The 19,251-nt window shown below is 47.3% G+C and overlaps 8 protein-coding genes across 8 annotated transcripts; 3 read left to right on the top strand and 5 right to left on the bottom strand.

Annotated features, from left to right (window-relative positions):
* Positions 1–1,179: 1,179 nt before the first annotated feature.
* LACBIDRAFT_185667 (coatomer protein) lies at positions 1,180–4,960 on the top strand (the record flags this gene model as incomplete). Its single annotated transcript, XM_001884945.1, has 17 exons — positions 1,180–1,351; positions 1,406–1,545; positions 1,601–1,622; positions 1,669–2,070; positions 2,121–2,380; positions 2,429–2,558; positions 2,606–2,754; positions 2,805–3,202; positions 3,251–3,372; positions 3,432–3,626; positions 3,682–3,795; positions 3,851–3,938; positions 3,989–4,051; positions 4,102–4,388; positions 4,443–4,504; positions 4,566–4,690; positions 4,743–4,960. Exons 1-17 carry the CDS (start codon positions 1,190–1,192, stop codon positions 4,958–4,960), a joined length of 2,937 nt encoding a protein of 978 aa, XP_001884980.1. The 5' UTR covers positions 1,180–1,189.
* A 285-nt stretch (positions 4,961–5,245) lies between these two features.
* Positions 5,246–6,375, bottom strand: LACBIDRAFT_304542 (uncharacterized protein; the record flags this gene model as incomplete). The annotated part of the gene is made up of 5 exons (XM_001884842.1): positions 5,246–5,498; positions 5,556–5,644; positions 5,702–6,097; positions 6,161–6,271; positions 6,319–6,375. The coding sequence occupies 5 exons, from the start codon at positions 6,373–6,375 to the stop codon at positions 5,246–5,248; spliced, it is 906 nt and encodes a 301-aa protein (XP_001884877.1).
* Positions 6,376–7,186: 811 nt separating this feature from the next.
* LACBIDRAFT_304541 (uncharacterized protein) lies at positions 7,187–7,567 on the bottom strand (the record flags this gene model as incomplete). Its single annotated transcript, XM_001884841.1, has 1 exon — positions 7,187–7,567. The coding sequence occupies one exon, from the start codon at positions 7,565–7,567 to the stop codon at positions 7,187–7,189; it is 381 nt and encodes a 126-aa protein (XP_001884876.1).
* A 60-nt stretch (positions 7,568–7,627) lies between these two features.
* LACBIDRAFT_304540 (uncharacterized protein) lies at positions 7,628–8,581 on the bottom strand (the record flags this gene model as incomplete). The annotated part of the gene is made up of 3 exons (XM_001884840.1): positions 7,628–7,936; positions 7,987–8,181; positions 8,240–8,581. 3 exons carry the CDS (start codon positions 8,579–8,581, stop codon positions 7,628–7,630), a joined length of 846 nt encoding a protein of 281 aa, XP_001884875.1.
* Positions 8,582–9,536: 955 nt separating this feature from the next.
* LACBIDRAFT_304539 (uncharacterized protein) lies at positions 9,537–10,522 on the bottom strand (the record flags this gene model as incomplete). Its single annotated transcript, XM_001884839.1, has 3 exons — positions 9,537–9,664; positions 9,719–10,190; positions 10,241–10,522. The coding sequence occupies 3 exons, from the start codon at positions 10,520–10,522 to the stop codon at positions 9,537–9,539; spliced, it is 882 nt and encodes a 293-aa protein (XP_001884874.1).
* Positions 10,523–10,607: 85 nt separating this feature from the next.
* LACBIDRAFT_304538 (uncharacterized protein) lies at positions 10,608–13,090 on the top strand (the record flags this gene model as incomplete). The annotated part of the gene is made up of 4 exons (XM_001884944.1): positions 10,608–10,920; positions 10,978–12,181; positions 12,247–12,346; positions 12,401–13,090. 4 exons carry the CDS (start codon positions 10,608–10,610, stop codon positions 13,088–13,090), a joined length of 2,307 nt encoding a protein of 768 aa, XP_001884979.1.
* A 995-nt stretch (positions 13,091–14,085) lies between these two features.
* Positions 14,086–14,403, top strand: LACBIDRAFT_304537 (uncharacterized protein). Its single transcript, XM_001884943.1, has one exon. It carries the CDS (start codon positions 14,111–14,113, stop codon positions 14,294–14,296), a length of 186 nt encoding a protein of 61 aa, XP_001884978.1. The 5' UTR covers positions 14,086–14,110; the 3' UTR covers positions 14,297–14,403.
* Positions 14,404–15,767: 1,364 nt separating this feature from the next.
* On the bottom strand, positions 15,768–17,767 carry LACBIDRAFT_330599 (uncharacterized protein; the record flags this gene model as incomplete). Its single annotated transcript, XM_001884838.1, has 9 exons — positions 15,768–15,785; positions 15,995–16,023; positions 16,074–16,119; positions 16,363–16,483; positions 16,710–16,882; positions 16,908–16,961; positions 17,398–17,456; positions 17,637–17,655; positions 17,708–17,767. The coding sequence occupies 9 exons, from the start codon at positions 17,765–17,767 to the stop codon at positions 15,768–15,770; spliced, it is 579 nt and encodes a 192-aa protein (XP_001884873.1).
* Between the last annotated feature and the right edge of the window lie 1,484 nt (positions 17,768–19,251).

Genomic DNA, 19,251 nt, shown 5'->3' with positions numbered 1-19,251 from the left:
TCGGAAAATCATCGGGCTTTGGGACATATCTGGATATATGTGTTATGTTTGCGAGGCTAGTAGGTGTGATACATCAGGTCGTGTTTATTATCCGACTTGAAGACAGCCGCCACGTACCTTGAGATTCCGAACCTAGTGGGAGAGGCCCAGAGGCATTCCAGTGCAGGTTAAGAGTAGATCAACCGCGAAGCTTCAGGTGACGCACTCAACGAGACAGCCTCCCTCTGAAACATCTATTTCAAAACTTTTTCAATTCAGAAGTCAAGTTTGATGAACGCTTATGCCGTAAGATGAGAGACATATTCGTTGGTTTGTTGCGATATGTGATCGTCCGCAGTAGAAATTATTACCAACCGACGAGAAAGGTGTTAATCAGGTCAAAGTGACCGTGATCGTCGCAGGCGAGTATCCACGCTGTCCTTGACTTGGAACATTGGCCTTCCCTGGATTGCAGGCGTGTTGTTCTGTTTTCAAGTTCGGAACTTCAGTAGGCCATGACACATGTCCAAATCACGATACTTAGCAGGAAAGATCTCTACCAACTCAAATATTTTGAAGCAGCGAAGCTCGCGCCGTTTATGCTACAACGGGGAATGGCGTCGGCGGTAGAGCCACACCCTTGAAGTCTCTGATTCGAGACGATGGTGCAATAGTTGTTAAATTCTCCGCAAATGTGAGTTCGTGTCGCAGGTTGCTTCATCGCAGTCTGAAAGTTCTTCTCTGGTCTTCTTGCCAGATAATACCTGGAAATTCAGATAGATGCTCTGCTCATTTTGATCAAAGTTACGGATGAGATCATGAGATTCGCATAGTAATGTCAAAAAATACCCACCAGATGCGCAGCTTGAAGCCAGCGGTGAAACTAATTGACCTTGCAGATGGGAGATCGATTCGAGAGCCCATAGTACAACTTTAATTGAGGACGCTCAGAGGACCCTCGGATCCCCATCGACGCTGGCCCAACAAAGACGACATCAACGATTCTCCAGATTGAAAGACTCATCTGGAGGTTCTGAGAGGCTCAAGGTGGCTGACCTACCTATCCAAACGCCCAGTCAGACTTGAGATAGACTTTCAAATCCTAGCGCTCACTGGCAGAACGCCCATGATCAATCAATACCCAAGAATTTTCTCACGATTCCCAAACCCCTTCCACGACATCTGCTCATCATTGGCGACGTCCTCGACGATGTCTTCCTCGGATTCATCATGTTACACGGTCGTATTCGAGTCCAGCGCCGAGTATCCGTCGGCCTCCGAGCTGCGCTCAGGCCTGGAGAAGGGTTCTGACGAGGTCAAAATCGACACGTTGCGCAAAATCATCATTTCGACCATCAATGGCAACCCCCAAGTACGCCTTATCATTCCTATTTCTTACAGAATGGAATGTTGATAAAGCCATTAGCCAACATTAATGATGCCTATCATCCAATTCGTCATGCCTTCACGGAACAAGCAACTGAAGAAGCTCCTGCACTTTTACTGGGAAGTGTGTCCGAAATATGACGAGAATGGGAAACTGAAGCAGGAGATGATACTTGTTGTGTATGTTTCCATCTCGTATGTAATGGACGACCGTTTGACCATCTTAATTCTGAAGGAACGCCATTCGAAACGATCTTGTGAGTTTGGTGTGCACCGACATGAGTCTTACTTACCTGGTTTCAGCAACATCCCAACGAATACATTCGCGGCGCGAGTCTGCGTTTCCTCCAGAAGATCGCGAAAGACGCCGAGCTTCTAGAACCACTAATACCCACTTGTAGATCATGTCTCGAGCACCGCCATTCCTACGTCCGCAAAAACGCAGTGTTCGCCCTCTACTCCATCCACCACGAATTCGAACATCTTATACCCGATGCCGCGGAGCTCATGTACACCTTCCTCATTGCCGAATCTGATTCGACATGCAAGCGGAATGCTTTCGTCTTCCTTGCCCATTGCTCAATGCCCAAAGCTGTGGAATACATCCTGAGCATTTACGAGACGATCCCGGCGCTCGACGAGGGGCTTCAAATGAGCATTATCGAGATCATTAGATTGGACTGCAAGAACGACTCGGCGCATAGGGTGAGTGTTTTCCTGCGGGGTACTCTACGTGCTCATAAAGTCTGCTCTAGTCAAGATACATTCGCTGCATCTTTGAGCTACTTAACGCTCCTTCCCACGCCGTCAAATATGAAGCTGCCACCACCCTCACCACTCTCACCCAAAATCCGGCGGCTATCAAAGCGGCCGCATCCTGCTTCATCACGCTGGTCATCAAAGAGTCGGATAACAATGTCAAGCTTATCGTGTTGGACCGACTGGACACCCTTCGCTCGAAACATGGGCATGTTCTAGATGGCCTTATCATGGACGTCCTTCAAATCCTGACCAGGTGCAAACTTTCAAGCTTTCCTCGTAGTTAAATTAACTCTTCCGGTAGTGCTGACATGGAGGTCCGGCGAAAGGCAATTAGCATCGTCTTGAGCATGACTTCCAGTAGAAACGTGGAAGAGGTCGCCTTGTTCCTCAAGAAGCAGCTGCAAAAGACACAGGAGGCGGATTTCGACAAGGTCTGTTCTGCTCATTTCTCCAACACGTAGTTATTAACCCTGCGCAGGCCGCCGACTACCGACAACTCCTGATCCAATCGATCCACGTCATGGCCATCAAGTTCTCCGAAGTGGCTGCCAGCGTCGTCCATGCGCTGATGGACTTCCTCGGAGACTCAAACAACCCCAGTGCGCTTGACGTAGTCTCTTTTGTTCGGTAACGTCCCTTCCTGCAAATTTCTGCCACCAAACTCACAACTCTTACAGGGAGGTAGTTGAGAAATTCCCTCGTCTTCGAGCAACGATTTGCGAGAAATTGATCTCGACGCTCCCCGAAATCAAGTCAGGCAAAGTCTTCCGAGGCATCCTTTGGATTCTTGGGGAATACGTCGAGTCCGTTGCCGACATTCAAAGCACTATGCAGGAGATTCGAAAGGTGCTAGGGGAGATTCCGATCTTGGCTTCTGAACAGAGATTGTTGGATGCAGCAGCTGGTGTGGACGGAGCCGGAGACGAGGCGAGTGATAAAGAGAAGCCCAAGGCTGATGGTGCCAGTAGGCCCAAAGTGTTGGCGGATGGGACGTATGCAACTGAAACGGCGTACACGAGCACTACCGCCGCGAGGCTGGAGGCTGTGAAGGCCGCTGCGAAGCCCCCTCTACGAAGTGAGTTTTCTTCGTTTTCGATGTGGTATTATGTTGACATGATGATAGCCTTAATCCTGGGTGGCGACTTTTTCACTGGCTCCGTTCTTGCTGTTGCCTTGACGAAGCTAGTTTTGCGTTTCGATGACAAGTCACAGGACCCTTCTGCCTCAAATATTCTTCGCGCTGAGGTCAACTTTGCCTCTCTCGAGTTCTTTTTTTTGCCAAGCTGACGCGTTTTCGCTGCTAGGCCATGCTGATCATGACCTCGATCATCCGCGTTGGTCAAACCAAGTTTGTCACGGTCCAGATTGACGAGGACTCCAACGAACGTATCATGTCTTGCATTCAAACCCTGAGTGAACTCAAGTCGCAGCCTGCTGTTCACGAAGCGTTCTTGGAGGACACCCAAGCAGCGTATACGAAGATGCTGGGTGCTCAAGAGGTCAGTCACCTTGCCTCGTTCCTTATGACAAAGTCTGAAAGGAAATTCGTGATAGAAACGCGCTGCTGAAAAGAAGGAATCCGAGACGACGAAAGCTGTTGTTGTCCAAGTTGACGATCTGTTGACTTTCCGCCAGTTTTCCAAAAAGACGGCGGATGATGCCATCGATGTACGTTTATCTGGATTCCTTCTTCTTATGACCCAGGACTGATGATAAATATCAGTATGATGAGGATGTCGGCAGGGCCACTGGCTCTGCTGAAGTCCAGGAGGACTTTATGTCGAACCTTAGCCGTATCTCGCAGCTTACTGGTGAGTTACCCCTTCATGTGGCAAATATTGGTAACCTCAACCACGTTCAGGCTTCTCGGACCCCATCTACGCGGAAGCCTACGTCAAGATGCATGGTTTCGATATCCTTCTTGGTTTGTGACCCCGATATGTCGTCGTTCCTTCTTTTGACTGCTTGATTTAGATGTTTTGCTCGTCAATCAGACAGGTAACACCTTGCAGAACCTCTGCTTGGACTTTGCTACTCTTGGGGACCTCAAGATTGTCGAGCGCCCTGCGGTGTATACCATCGCCCCTCACGGCTTCCAAAGCATCAAAGCCACCATCAAGGTTTCGTCGACGGAGACTGGCGTCATCTTCGGCAGCATCCTATGGGAAGGACAGAATATGGCTGAGGCTTGCGTTATCCTCAACGATATCCACATCGACATCATGGACTACATCAAACCCGCGTACTGTACCGAGCATCAAGTAAGTCGAAACCCTACCTGTATCTCCAATGTGGAAACTGAGAGATGGTTATAGTTCCGTAGCATGTGGACCGAGTTCGAATGGGAGAACAGAGTCAATGTTAACTACCCTCTATCGTGAGTACCCCTTCCCTCTGCTCTTTGATTAGAAATGGAACACCAATGCGATGTTCATCAGCGACCCCCGTGAATACCTGAAGCATGTCATGAAAACGACCAACATGTCCTGCCTCACACCAGAAGGCGCCACTTCAGGGGAATGCGACTTCCTCTCCGCGAACATGTATGCTCGCAGTCTTTTTGGTGCGCACTTTTTCTGTCTATAGTCATGTAACATGTTCTGACTACCACACAGGTGAGGACGCCCTGGCGAACTTGAGTGTGGAGCGGACGGAGGCGGGCACGATTACGGGTCATGTTCGTATTCGGAGTAAAACGCAGGGCATTGCCCTCTCTTTGGGTGACCGCATTACGATGGGTAAGTTTTCAGCTTCTCCAGCAGGAGAGTGGATTCGCTTATATGGATTGTTTTCGATTGTAGCTCAGAAGGATAATAAGGCCCTTCCTGTATAATCATTACATCCGTTCTGCAGTTGCGGTAGACCACTTTACGCTTAATTCATTGACATTATCGCAGAATCGTGAGCTTCCCCTGCAGACGCCAGTCAGTGCACATGCATCTCCTCTCCGATTCACCTCTCAGATCTGGGTCTTTGGACTGAACCCAGCGTCCTCCCCATATCGCGTCCTGACGCAAATCCTTCCTCGAATCTTTCACATCATCCCTGTCATTGACAGTCCTTGAGGCTCACATTCGCAACAGCTGTCAGGCCTTCTATTGACCTTACCAAGAGTTCTTCAAAGCAGAGCGGAACGCGGTTGAAGATATTCGTTCTGATCTGGCTCAAGTCGAGGTAGAGTGGGTAGGAACCGAAATATACGCATAAGAAACACATTGTTGTTTCCTAGGAAAGATAATGATACAAGGATATAGTAATACATACGCATGCGAAACTGCCGAGAGTGACGACAAGTAGCCAGCCTGTGGAACGTAGTAGTGACTTGATGAACGTTTGACAATCTACCCTGTTGGTACACCGAGTGCAGTCCTCTAAAGGAGAGCGATAGAATTAGCACAAAAAACCCGTTCTAGAAAGAGGATATGAGCCGAACAATTTGTATATATGTTGTTCGTTCGGCCGGAGGCAGCATGTTGATTTGTTCAGGTGTCATCGAAAGAACCCGCATGATAAGTGCCTTGGGAGAACAGAAACGTCAGGAGGACGACAGAGGATGAAAGGACGTCATGCGCACCTTCTGGTCATCCGGAATAGCCGCAAGGGCCTCTGGCAAAACCGATGTTTGTGGAGCCTGCGGAGGGGGTTGAGGTGCCCCGTACGTTGGAGGATACCCAGGATAAGCCGCCTGTGCTTGATGATACGGGTAGCCTTGATATCCGTAGGGTTGCTGGGGGGCCGGAGCGCCGTAGTATTGCTGGCCATTCGCATAGGCGTAACTTTGTTGTTGTTGGGGAGGCATTACTGGTGGCACGGCCGATGGAGGTGTAGCCGTCCGTGAATGAGGCTGCTGCTGCTGCATGTGCGGCGGTATTGCCGACGCTGGCGTTTGGGGCACAGGAAGGGGTGCTACAGGTGTAGCACCCATCGGAGCAGCTTGGGCAACACTTGAACCGAATTCCGCGAGTGTTTTCTGTTGCGACATTCGTGTCAGGCTCTTTGGGTATTTTTTTCGCAGATATTGACTCATACTCACCTTGAAAACCTCCACGTCTATCGCGTTCATGCTCACCATGAGACTTATGAGTGCATATGCGATGGCGGGTTGACTGTTCAAGATCCCGCGTGCTGCTGTGGGGGTAGTTTTCTAGTATTGATCAGTGCGCCCAGAGATGTGAGATGAGGTCTGCTAACTTTAAGGGTCAGAAGGAGCTCTAATAGTTGCTCTGTCGCCATATTTGCGTTGGACATCGTCGACGGTGGTGAAGGGGGTTCGGTTGTTGATTTTCTAAGAATTACATAATAACTTCCTGCAAGCAAGTGCCATCTGGTGCGTCTTTTTTGACATTATGCGACAGAGCTGCCCTCTCATCCGTAGAGAGCATAACATCTTTTATTGGATTTTTTACTAGGTCCCAAATCGCCCAAAGTGTACTACAAGCGCAACCGTAAGCCGCGCAGTCTTGAGTGACGTCTCTGAGGTTCTTTCTCCCTTCCTCCAATTGCGACTGAAGGTTGGGGAAAGGAAGACACATCCACTTGTGTAGTTCGATGGTGCGTCCCCGCGTCCATTAGTTTATGCCCATTTTGTGTCATTTACCTCCTTCTAGCACTCCACGGAGCCATCTGAATATCCAGGTATTATCTGGACCAGAGAAGAACTTGCAGGCTGCGATGAAGCAATCCTGCGTCACGAACTCCCAATTTAATAGCTATTGCACCATCATCTTGGATCAGAGATCTCGAGGGTGTAGCTCTACCGACGCGGAGGCGATGGCACTCGTTGAGTGCGTCACCTGAAAGTTCGTACTCTTGAGTCAACTTGCGCTCGAATACCTCTGGGCCCCTTCCACTAGATCGCTAGGAGAGAGGTACTACTAAATCTAGACGTAGGCGATGATACGCGCTGGGTTTGGAATCTCAAGGTACGTCGCAGGTGTCTTCAAGTCGGATAGTAAACACGACCTAAGGTATCACACCTACTAGTAGCCCCGCAAACATAATGCAGATATTCAGATGTAGTACAAAGCCCAATTATCTTTCGAATAAGTTGGATATAGATTTAGACCTTGAGATAACAACGGCAGATTTTAAATATGTTCTGAATTCGGCGAAGCAATGCCCCTACATCTCTAGCCACCTCCCTTAACCTGGTAACAGTCCGCCATCCAAGGTCGTATTCGCAGATTTTCTGCAGAAGACGAAAGGAATAAGTAGGGGGTGGGTCACGGTATGCAGACCACTGATCCACGAAATCCTTTGGAAGCCCAGCCCATCGATCCCAGCAATTCCACAATGTATTAGACGCCTCGGTAGGCCGGCGGGTAAGTACCTCCGGATCCAGGTTCACTCGAAAACTTTCAAGGAATGCCAGAGCCTCTGCAGCCGTGAAGCGCGCCTTGATATCGCGGGTGATCATACCGTCCATGAGGGGTGCCAACATGGGGATAATGGGTACAGAATCCTAAATAGGTATGTGAGAGGGCCTTCAAGCTCCAAGGCGTCACAATAACTGGAAGTTTTGGCAAAAGGAAATGCCTAGGCATGCCACATCAAAGGCGAAGGGGTCGAAGTCCAGCTGAGCCTCGTCTACCCCCCAAGGCTTGTAGGGGACACCAGGAACTGATTCGTCTATGGGCAGGCGGTATGCAGAGAGTGGCATTCCGGCAGGCAGCATCATGGCAAGATCAAAATCAAATAGACAATATGTCAGACGGCCCGCTGCTCGGAGTTGTCTTCGATGTAGACTTCGCTCGACAGTATAGTGATCAGTATGAATATGATTAGTGAGCATGTTGGGTTCCCTAATGTCCTATAGACAAGCGTAAAAATAAGAGAATAAATCAGCTGGTAACAACAAACAAGTGCATCTGACCGTGGCATAACGAGAAACCAATGACCATCGTAGGGCAACAGGGCAAGAATTGAAACCACCCCAGGGACGAAAGACGGTCGTTCACTGAGGAAACGAGTAATCCTATACTCATCCGAATCTCCTTTGACCAATTTGATCGCAACGTGACGGCCTTCAGAGTCCTGAGCGAAATGAATGCGTCCCTACGCTCGTTCAAAGCGTCGATGGCAAGTACGTTCGTAAAGAAAGGAATGCACGTACAGAAGCATCCCCTTGCGATGTGAATGCGGGCTTATCATCTCTGGGCTCATCATCTCCGAATGAGGGCTCATCTTCTTGGGGTTCGTCTACTCCAACATGTGCGTATGGAAATTTGTCTTCGCCCATAAACACCGTCTGAGGATAGGAATATTTACGGGTGCCGTCTTCTTTATTCTTATGCAAATGGAGGTAATAGCCATGCTGTTGAAACCAAGGCCGGAGGGCCGCCCAAAATCGAAATTTCCCTTCAAAGTCATCGATACGCTCTGGTTCAAATGAGATCTGCGTCTTTGAGGCCAATATCTCGAATGGGGGACGGGGTACACACCTTCGGTAAATCATGTAGATCGTGCATTTTAGTCGAAGTTGCAGCTGAGTGGTCGAACGGAGCTATGTTCAACAAATTAAAGTGGCCTTGTTTGTGCAATCATCTGACATGTTAGATCGGTCACGCTCAGTAAAAACTAGACTCGCAAGCCAGTCACGCTCGCAAGCTCTATGTCACAATGTCACAGGACGTTACGAGGCACATGACAAGAGAGGGGCGAGCTTGCGAGCGGACTGGAAACTCTTGTCGCCCTTTTGGCAGAGAGTCGATTTCCCCGCCAAACCAGAGGGGGTCACTTCAACAAAAAAGGCTTCAATTTTGAAAAAAAAAACACCCCAAAGTTAGTATACGAAAGATGATTTTTACAATGAGTAGAACTAAAAAGAGTATAGAACTTTTTTTATCAAAAAATGAATTTGTTGACTTCGACGTTTTGAGGTCTGTGCACATCGTCCAAATTTAGCTCTGCTGTCCCACACATCCTTCCACCCCTTCCATATCCAATCTCCCCATTCCATCCTCTACAGGCCCTCGCAGACGACTGAAAAAGCTGTCATACACACTAGGTCCAAATGAAATTGAAGGTACGGCTGATTTTTGCACACCAATTGAGGTGGAGGGACCTGATTCATGATGTGTCGACAGACGGAGTCGCTTCGGCAAGGTAGCAGGCAATGCAGAACTTAGCATTTCCGTGGGTGCAGAGCGTTTAGAGGCAGTTGTGGTGCATTTTGACCTTGCTAAACTAGGAATTTTGAGACTGACAAGCAAGTTGAACAGTCTATCACCGAGGAGGCTCCAACGCGCCCAACTTGACTCCACCAACGATGCGAGGTGCTCCTTTGTTTGTATCGGCCCAACAGAGGACAAAAGTTCACATGTTGGATCATCAAGCAGAGCCTGTGGAGCCCACATTGCCCTTGGATAAAGCTCGCGCTTCACAGACCTGCACCAGGCATACAACACATCTCAGACCAAGGCGACAGGTTCACCTTTCTTGACGGAACATTGGCGAGCAGTGACGATCGGTTCGCTGGGGCGGGTTCGGTCAAAAAGCTTTGGGTTGCAGAGATCACAACATCGAGTGGGCGACACATCTGAGAATGTTGGGTTAGTTCTCTTCACTCCGAGTACAGTAGTGGATCACTAACATGAGGGCTTATTCCGAAAGATTTTTGTCAATATCAGCCGATGACAGACCGTTGTTTGAATGTACCAATACAAACCCTCTCCCACCACATCACCTGGAATCTCTTCGCACTCTTCTAGGCGTGTCATTGTGTCATGAGCCCCACTGTATTGGCCATGCTTTGCACCATGCGACACCCCATAGGTTGGGCCATTTTTTGCTGGTCTTCCCTGGCCTCTGCCTCGACCACTATGGCCCCTCCCATGACCGCCGCGGGTGTTACATCTCTGTGAGACTGATGCTGTGTTTGTGCCAAACTCGCCTGACGACGCTGCAGTAGTACTAATTTCGAAAGCAGACTTTTCAACGATCATAACGGCAAGTCCTTCACGACCTGCAGCCTGGGCAGCTCGACCCGCACACTGAACCCATGAGGAAAGATTTGAGGGGGCTTTCCACTGAACAACGATGTCGACATCTGGGATATTGCATCCCTATGTCATTTCAGTATCTGCTTTTCTGCATGCACATGAATGATACTTACCATGCCCGCAGCATCAGTGCATACAAGAATGCGAATCACTCCCTCCTTGAACAGCCGCAAAACCAATTTACGGTATGTTGTAGACATGGCAGCGTTATATGGATGGACAAGGCCCTTTGCTCGGAACTCCTCTTTTACTTGAGAATTGAGGTGATTGATTAGAGCTGCACCTCCTGCGATGTCATCTGTGTAGATAAAACTTTTCTTGATGTCAAGGGGGGTGGTCATGTTGTCAGGTATGAGGAAGTCGAGGTCGCGATAAGTATTCATTGGGTGCTCCATAGCGCGAACAATCTGTGCAACATTAGACTGCTCATTACCCTTGTTGATAAATAGATATTTCTCTCGGTCAAACTGGAGTTTGTTGATGAGGTCTTCATGCACCCGTGGTGTTAAAGTTGCTGTCACTGCAACAATGGGTGTATCTCGGGGAAGAAATGCTCGAACAATTCCCAATGAGCTGTATTTTTTCCGAAAGGAGTCTCCCCAATGCGACACACAGTGTGCTTCATCGACAAAAACGGACAAGCAGCGGGAACCAAATTCAGGTTTTCGGAGGACACCATCTATGAAATGTCGAAAGACTGCCTGCAAGGTCGCCGCAACTGGCCTTTTTGTCTCATGTTATGATAACATAAACATGATGATACACGTGGCGGAACAGATACTAGGTTGGAAAAGTACGTGAGATGAATTCTAATTTGGTCTCTTCGAGAACTCATGACACATACCATTAGATGCCCAGGAGAATGGAACTTGTGCAACCATTATACCTCTCCACAATGCGACACTTGAGGGCCTCTCTACGGAACGTCTTGATGAAGCTATCATGACTGCCCCGCCATTGATGCTCGAGGATTTGGAGCTCAATGAAGCAGAATCAGAACTTATGAATTGCGCCCTCGTACACACGATCCTATCAGTTATCGTGAGGTATGGTGGCGAGGGCTTTGAACAGTGGAAAGCTGACCTTGACAAATCTTGCCCACAAAGCGCCGAAACGATTGGCGTACACCAAACCTCACTGCATCCCTTACCAGCCATGGAAATTGACGAGAACACAATCACAGGAAATGTGGAGGTCATAGACACAATTTTTACCGAGCTTCATCTTGACCAGGGGCATGAAGATTTCACGAAGTTCGTCAAGATCATCGCTGGCGATCAGTTGACTATTGTGAGACAGCGATCAATTCTGAATGTACGTGTGGGTCATGAGAGCGGAGCTGATGCATGGAAACATATCGTACTCATGCCTGGGTTGTTTCATGCAAAGATTGCCGATTGTCATGGCCTCCTTCAAGTTCACTTTGGAAAATCATCAACTCGCAGTCCAGGAAGCCTTGCATTTCACAACACTTGCCTCGACCGGATCCCAATTGTCCTGACTTCCCTCCCATCATTTCATGTCTGTCGTGATTTGAGTATGGTGTCCCTCTATGCCCGCATCCTCCATTGTCTCCTGCTAGTCTCTGGAACAAGCACCCTAGAAGAATACATCAGCAAGAAGCCGACGTGGGAAGCAATGAGTATCCACGCACGCAAAATTCTGGAGACATACGCGAATGCTGATCGAGTCCAAGAGCTTCGAGAACCGAGAATTGTCGAGGAACGCAAACGAGATGCAGAAAAGAAAGCAGAGAAAAAGAGCGACATTCCACCCAAAAGTGAAGCAACAGCGCAGTCAAAGAAACCCCAAGAAGTTCCCCTTCCACACATTCCGAAAGGCGACATGGTGTTTGAGAACGCAAGTTTGTTTATGCGTGATGCTCTCCTCACACGACTCTTTTCGGACGCAATCAAATCTGGCGACTCAGGCCTTATTATCTTGGTGCTCAAGCTTTGGTCCTTTGCATACTGGGGAAGCGGACGGCTAAAATATGCACACGAAATGCTGCACCTCCTTCACAATCTCGTCAATGTTTGGACATCTCAACTTCGGTATGTGTAATGCATCCATGCAGAGTCAATTCAAGCTCGCACTTACATCCGGCATTCTCTCCCAGAAAAATCATAGTTCAGAACTGGTTACTTAACCCTACAGGAAAGGCTAATGCCTTTGTTGAGATTGACCTTGTGCAGGAACATCTCAACTTCTGGATTAAGGTGAGCCCCTCTCTGTTCGGCTGATGATGTTGTGATGCTACCACCTTCCAACAGAAAGTATACAAGGCCAACGGTGACGGTCATTCATGGGAGTGGCTTTCTCTCGTTTCTCTGTGTATTGATGTCTTGTGGCGACTTGCGAAGAAGATTCACGGTGAATTAGGTTCTCAGCTGGGATCAAAGCACACAATTCCCGACCTACATAAGGACATTCAAACCCTGATGGATGCTCTGAATGAGCACGAAGTCTACGTTGTGAAAGAAGGCAGGGTTTTGGATGCAAACGATACCCCCATGCCCAATGTCATCTCAACTGGGTTAGCGGCACTTGCTCATGGGAACGCAACCAACCCACTGGCTGAATTCAATGCTCAGTACGACAGCCTTCGCGAGCGCCGTAAACTCGTGCCTATTTCCGATCTATGCCCAATATCTGCCAACATGCGTCACCCTGAATCCTCGACAGCTGTCCCCATCCCTGTGATCACTGAACAAATACCAGCCAACGAAACAGGTTTGGAAGACGAATATGAAGGCTTACCCAAGTTGGCAATAACTTCAGACTCAGAGGATGAGGAAGATCGCGAAGATCCTTATGATGAGGATTTGTTTGCTGATTCACCAACCCTTAGGCGACTAGAGGAAGAGGATGTGGCGTTAGAGATGGATGATTTGGTGTTGGATGACCCTGGGATGGATTGGGATAGTGACGAGCAAGGAGACAGTGATGAGGACTTGGACTGAGGTTGCGCGCACAGACCCATCGATGACGACGACGAAGTCACTTAAAAATTTTACACAAAAACTTATATACTCAAATCTACTCTATGCCTCTCAAAAATCACTTTTTGTATACCCTCCCTGAGCACTTTTTTTCATCATTCCACACTTTTTTCGACTAAGTGACCCCCTCCAAAATGGCAGGGAGATTTTTGCCCTCTCAAAATGGCGACAAGAGTGACCAGCCGGCTTTTCGAATTGAGGAGTCATGCGAGTCAATTATGTAATCGAAAAGCCGGCTGGGGACGAGCCTAAGTAAAAACGAAAGTCAGGTCAAGTCATCTACCTCTCACAAGAAGGTCATGTGAAGTCACATTGGTAATTGCAAAGTCATGTGGCGCTCAGTTATGTATCTGCAAAGTTTTCACGGCCTAACTGAAGTCGAGGAATAGTCAGTTACAAGTCATGTTGTAGTCTAATCCTGGTCATCTGAATTACTATCGCCTTTGTCCTCAGTCAACAAGACAATTTGTTGAAGTCTGTTGAAACTCCGACATCAGGTGATCATGTTGTCAGTGCGAAAATTCCTTGTTCTTCCCAAGTCCTTCCATGTTCTTCCTTCCCACCACACCCACATAAGCTCCGATTCATAAGTCGACGAACAGCCTTCCCACGACGAACGCCTTCTCCCTCCCTCGACCAGCAGCCTCCTCTCATGACGAAGGGTCTCCTCCCTAGGTAGAGATGACGAAAGGCCTCTTCCCTCCCTCGACCAACGCCTTTCTCTTCCTCCTTCAGCAGACGATCTCCTCCCTCAACAAATGGTCTCCCCTTTGATGATCGGTCTCCGCCCTCGACAACTGGTATCCCCTCAACAAATGGTTTCTGAGATCTAAGCTCAACGAACTGTCTCCACCCTCGACGACCTGTCTCCTCCCTCTACGGCCTCTCTCTTCCTTCGACGACCTGTTTCTGCTTTCGACGAACTGTATCCTCCATCGACGACTTGTTTTCGCCTTCGACGAACTGTCTCCTCCATCAACGATGTGTGCCTCCTCCCTCACTCAATGGTCTCCTGCTGACTCACTCAATAGCCTCCTCCCTCCTTTGATGAATGTCTTTTGGCTTCCCCCCCCTATGACGATGAATGGTCTCGGCCTTCCCCCTACAGTCTCATCCCTCCTTCGACAAATGATCCCCTCTCGAGAACGACCTCTTCTTTTCATATGAAGATGCGGCTTAATTAGGAGATGAGAATTTGGACTTGAGGTGGTGCTAGAGGTGTATATAGAGCACAGTCAGTAGGCTTGGAAAATATATGATTTGTTCCATGATTCCGATACTGTTACCTGAGGTTGTGATGAGAGATACATGACTAACACACATCAATCAAATGACCTGAGCATGACGGGAAAGAGACTATTATATGACTGTGTTCTGGCTTTTATTTGACTATGGAAGGACTATGAGGTGACTACATGACTACCGAATGACTATAACTGACAGATGGTGGGCATCAGCCACACGACTTGACACAACTTGGCGAAGTCAACTCGAAGTCAAAATTTTGTAAAAAAGACTGCTTTTAGTCATGTCGTGCATTTTCGTGTAGTAGCGTGACTACCATATGACTGAGACATGACGAATCATTTTTACTGAGGGTCACGTGTCACGCTCAGTAAAAATGAAAGTCATGGACCTCTCGCAAGAAGGTCATGTGAAGTCATGTGGCGCTCGGGGATTGCTCAGGGATGTATTTGCTACAGGTTCACAGCCTGACTGAAGTCAAGGAATAGTCAATTACATGCTGTGTTGTAGTCTAGTCGTTGTCAACTGAATCACTATCATCTTGCCTTCGTCTTCTTACAGCAACAGGACAATTTGTCTAAGTCCGTTGAAACTCCGACATCAGCTGATCACGTTGAATTTTGACAGCACGAGAATCCTGTTCTTCCCAAGTTCTTCCTTCCCCCCATATCGACGTTGAGAGGTCCAATTCACAAGTCGATGGATGGCCTCCTAGCCTCCTCCTTTCTTTGATGGGTGGCCGCCTCTCCTAACGGACGGTCTCCTCCCATGTATTACCAAAGGCCTCCTTCCTCGACGCACGGCCTCCTCTCTCGACAACGAATGGTCTCCGAACGGTTTCCTCCATCAACAAACTGATTTCTCCCTCGATGAATGGTATCCGCTCGATCAACTGTGTTCCCTCGCTGTCCTCAACGAACTGTCTTCTGTCGTTGAATGGTATCCCCTCGACGAACTGTCTTCTTCCTTGATGAACTGCCCCCCTCCCTTGATGAATGGGCTCTCAGCCCCCCCCTGCCTTGATGAACGGTCTCCTCAGCCTCCCCCGACTTCACAGTCTCCTCCCTCCTTCGACAAATGGCCTCCTCTCGACGCTCGAGGTTTATGATTAGGAGATGAGAATTTGGACTTCAAGTGGTTGATTCCAGCTAGAAGGGCCTATATATAGCATAGTCAGGACTCAGTAGGCTTGGAGAATTAATGATTTTACATTGACATGACTCCGATGTGGTGCTGAGAATACTGTTACCTGAGGTTGAAGAGAAATACATGACTAACATACATCAATCAAATGACCTGAGCATGACGGAATGAGACTATTATATGACTGTAGCATGACTGTTTTCTGACTTTTATTTGACTATGGAAGGACTCTCAAAAGACAACTACATGACTACCAAATGACTGTAACCTGCAGATGGTGGGCATTAACAGACGAGACCACACGACTTAACACAACTTGGCGAAGTCAACTTGAAGTCAAAATTTTGTAAAAAAGACTGCTTTTAGTCATGTCGTGCATTTTCGTGTAGTAGCGTGACTACCATATGACCGAGACATGATGAATCGTTTTTACTGAGCATCACGTGTCACGCGTATGGGCTTCAACAGCATACTTACGTAATTAGCCGACTTTCTCCTGCTGTCACCTGTGGATACCATTTTCCAAGGGCCTGACGTGCTCGAAATTTCAACACACCGTGCGCCAACCAGGGTGAAGTTGGGTTGGAGCTGAAGCTTGAGGGCTGGGCCAAACTTATAAGAGATCATATACAAATTAGGCTTTAACATAAATCCAGATCTCTTCAACAAAACAAAGCGGAGGTACGATTCGTACAAGATTCATATGAAGGGATAGCCTATGATTAGCAGCTAGTTTGTGAATCTAACTTCCTCTGAAGTGAGCTGCCTCCTAATTTTAAATGTCTCGTACATAGTGATGAGCAGGGGTAACCCTGGGGTCAACTCAGGCTGACCCTGACCCTTACCCTCCAAAACCCTTGACCCTTGGCTGGGGTCAAGGGTTTTGGAGGGTAAGGGTAAGGGTATCTCAGGGGTTGGAGGGTAAGAAACCCCAGCAGGGTTTGAACAAGGGTTTGGAGCAAATGACTGCTCAAGCTTTATAGATAGTAAATAAATAGCAAGATGCCTGTGAAATACACATCATTCAAGTATATTTATGACAGTACACATGGTTTTTAGTAAATTATTGATGAAATATGAGGAATTCAGTGTATCTGAACAATACTAAGTGTTGCAAAGGTAGTGAGGTCTCTTTGGATGATATTTTATCTGATTCAATGTGATTTAAAATCATTTTATCTGGAGCACTTACCTTGATATTAGAGAAATGAAACCCCTAAAAAAACCCCTGAAAAACCCCTGACCCTTCAGAAGGGTCAAGGGTTTGTTGAGGGTCACAAAATCCTTACCCTGACCCTTACCCTCCTGACCCTTACCCCTGACCCTTGGAGGGTTGACAAACCCTTGCACATCACTACTCGTACACTGAAACCTCTCGAAGCGGATTTACAATGTAGACGATCTGTGACGGCTGCTTGCCTCGAGTCGTCAAAACCTTTTGGTTCTGTAAAACAATTTCAGCAAATTTCGTTTCTACAGTGATATGCGCGGCTGTATACTACTAGGGACTGTCACGGATAGCTAAAGCCTGGGTGAACCCGAAATCCACCCATATTTGGACTCAACTGGTGGATTCGGGTAACTACCCGGACTATCCGCAGGTATCCGTGGGTTTTTTAGACCTTCTTGAGATATTTTGAGCATAGATAAGAGTGTTATTTGTACCCCCAACTCCCTTCCACCATGACAGAATGCTATCACAACAACTTCCTGGCCCCTGCTGCTTGTGGAAGGGGTCCAAATTGTGACCTGGGCTTTGTTCCCAGCTGTCACCTAAGCTTGTCACCAGAAATCTTTGAAATCCTGTTAATGAATTCAATTTTTAGTGAAAGCAATCACAATATGCCCCAATAAAAAAACAGGAGAACATCCAAACTTACCTTGATGAACCCAGAGGTATTGAAAGGACAATTTTGGTGACACAAAGTGTTACAAAAACCTATTTAAGAGGAAAAGAAATCATTGTCCATCTTTTTTCAATCATTTGTGTAACTTTATTGAAGCTGGGTAGAAGGGGAATTTAATCCAGAATCTAAGAGCCATTTCTGCTCTGAATGTTTGAAAGTTGATATTGTGCTGGGTGAAATTGATCTGATTGTGACCAGTGGAGAATGCCCACTCTGCATCCACAGAAGTAGCTGCATCAATCATTGAAAGTAAAGGAAAATAAATGTGAATAATGCTGCTTACCTGGGGCTGAGCAGAAATCAAAACCCATTCATGAAAGTTGCAGTCAGGAATGTGATGCATTGTGCCTGTACATCATATAACCTCCTATTTCCTTCATTGTTTCTGTTGCTACCTGACCTAAATATCAATTGTTCTCAAAAGCATTTCTCTGAAACTGAAAATAAATACTCTCAAGATGGCCAAGGCATACTAATACACACCCCCAACACTCTCTGTGATCAAGGCTCAGTTACAGCAGCATTATACAAGGAGAAAGACCTCAGATGATGATATATAAATAACTTTAGTTTCAATATATTCAATTTAGATAGTATATGAATGACTTTTGTTTTAATATGAATTCTCCTGAATTTTCGCTTTCTAACACAATTTTTTTCATAAAGAACGATCAGGAAATGAACAAGATACACTCATTTATATAGCTGCTTGGTCACCCAGGCTGTTTACCCACGGATATATCCGTACTGTGCCTTACCTGATCCGTGGGTGGGAAAATCCGTGGATCGGGTACGGTTAATACCCGGGTATATCCATGACAGTCCCTATATACTACATGCCTTCGATGCCGATCTAGCTTCGACAACCCGCCATAGGCTGCCACGAGCATATGCTCCAACATTCTCCAACAATCTAACGTTGATCTTATCCTATCAAACTGAACACAATCAGTAATATGGATATCGACAAACTGCCCTTCGCTTACAGTTACGTAACCACCACCAAGGAGGCCTGATTGAGGTTGCCCTTCAATTTTTACCACTGTTCCAAAAAAATGTTCTTCAACGTCAGTGTCGGGTTCCAGTTTGATGCCGGATTTCCATCTGATTTGAACTGTGTAGAGGCAGTAGGGTCGAGTCGTATCAGAGGCCTATATTAGCAGCCATTTCAGAACAACAAGGAGTGCAAGGAAAGAAAGAGTGCGAAGCGTACTTGGAGGTCACGGCTCTTCACGTCCACAACTCTGGCAGCAGTTCCTGCCTGTATGGCCGTGGTACAACCCTCAGCGTTGAAAGCAAGCTCCTCATTGACGAGGTTCACAATGGACCCGACATCGGGATGGAAGTATAGCTCATAGTGTTAGAGTTGTCGATGTCAAGACAGGACTCGGAATAGAGAGTTAAGTCGACGAAGTTGTACCTTTTAAAGCGCTTGATTATGTTAGCCAAGTCATTATTACAGATCACTGGGATCTCACGCCTTCACTGCGATACCATTCCTCTGCATTGCCGAATCTCGCGATCGGTTTCCTTTTAAAGTTGTTGGCAATTGAGTTGGAGAGACGTTACTGTTGAGGGAGACACCTCATGACCTCATTTGTTTACGTGTACGTTTTTGTTTGCTCACTCTCGATCTTTTCGCCTCTATTTCTATCCTATACATTTACCCCTGTTATTTACCAGTCTTTACACAAGCCACCCATTTTTCTTATATAAACCTTGAACCTTATTTTCTCCCACCTCAGTCGTCACCACACTTGTGTCTGACTGAGGTGAGTTCGCTTTTACTTACATTTACTTACCCAAGACTGACGCTACCTGTGCTTA

This window comes from Laccaria bicolor, genomic scaffold (assembly GCF_000143565.1).
Source record: "Laccaria bicolor S238N-H82 LACBIscaffold_28 genomic scaffold, whole genome shotgun sequence".
In the NCBI taxonomy this organism is placed as follows: Eukaryota; Fungi; Basidiomycota; class Agaricomycetes; order Agaricales; family Hydnangiaceae; genus Laccaria; species Laccaria bicolor.
The sequence above is the reverse complement of the archived record's forward strand: the minus strand, read 5'-3'. Positions and strand labels throughout refer to the sequence as shown.

Excerpts from the sequence above, each read along its gene's own strand:
- LACBIDRAFT_304537 (XM_001884943.1), top strand. The coding sequence starts at position 14,111 with ATGTGTGCCTCCTCCCTCACTCAATGGTCTCCTGCTGACTCACTCAAT.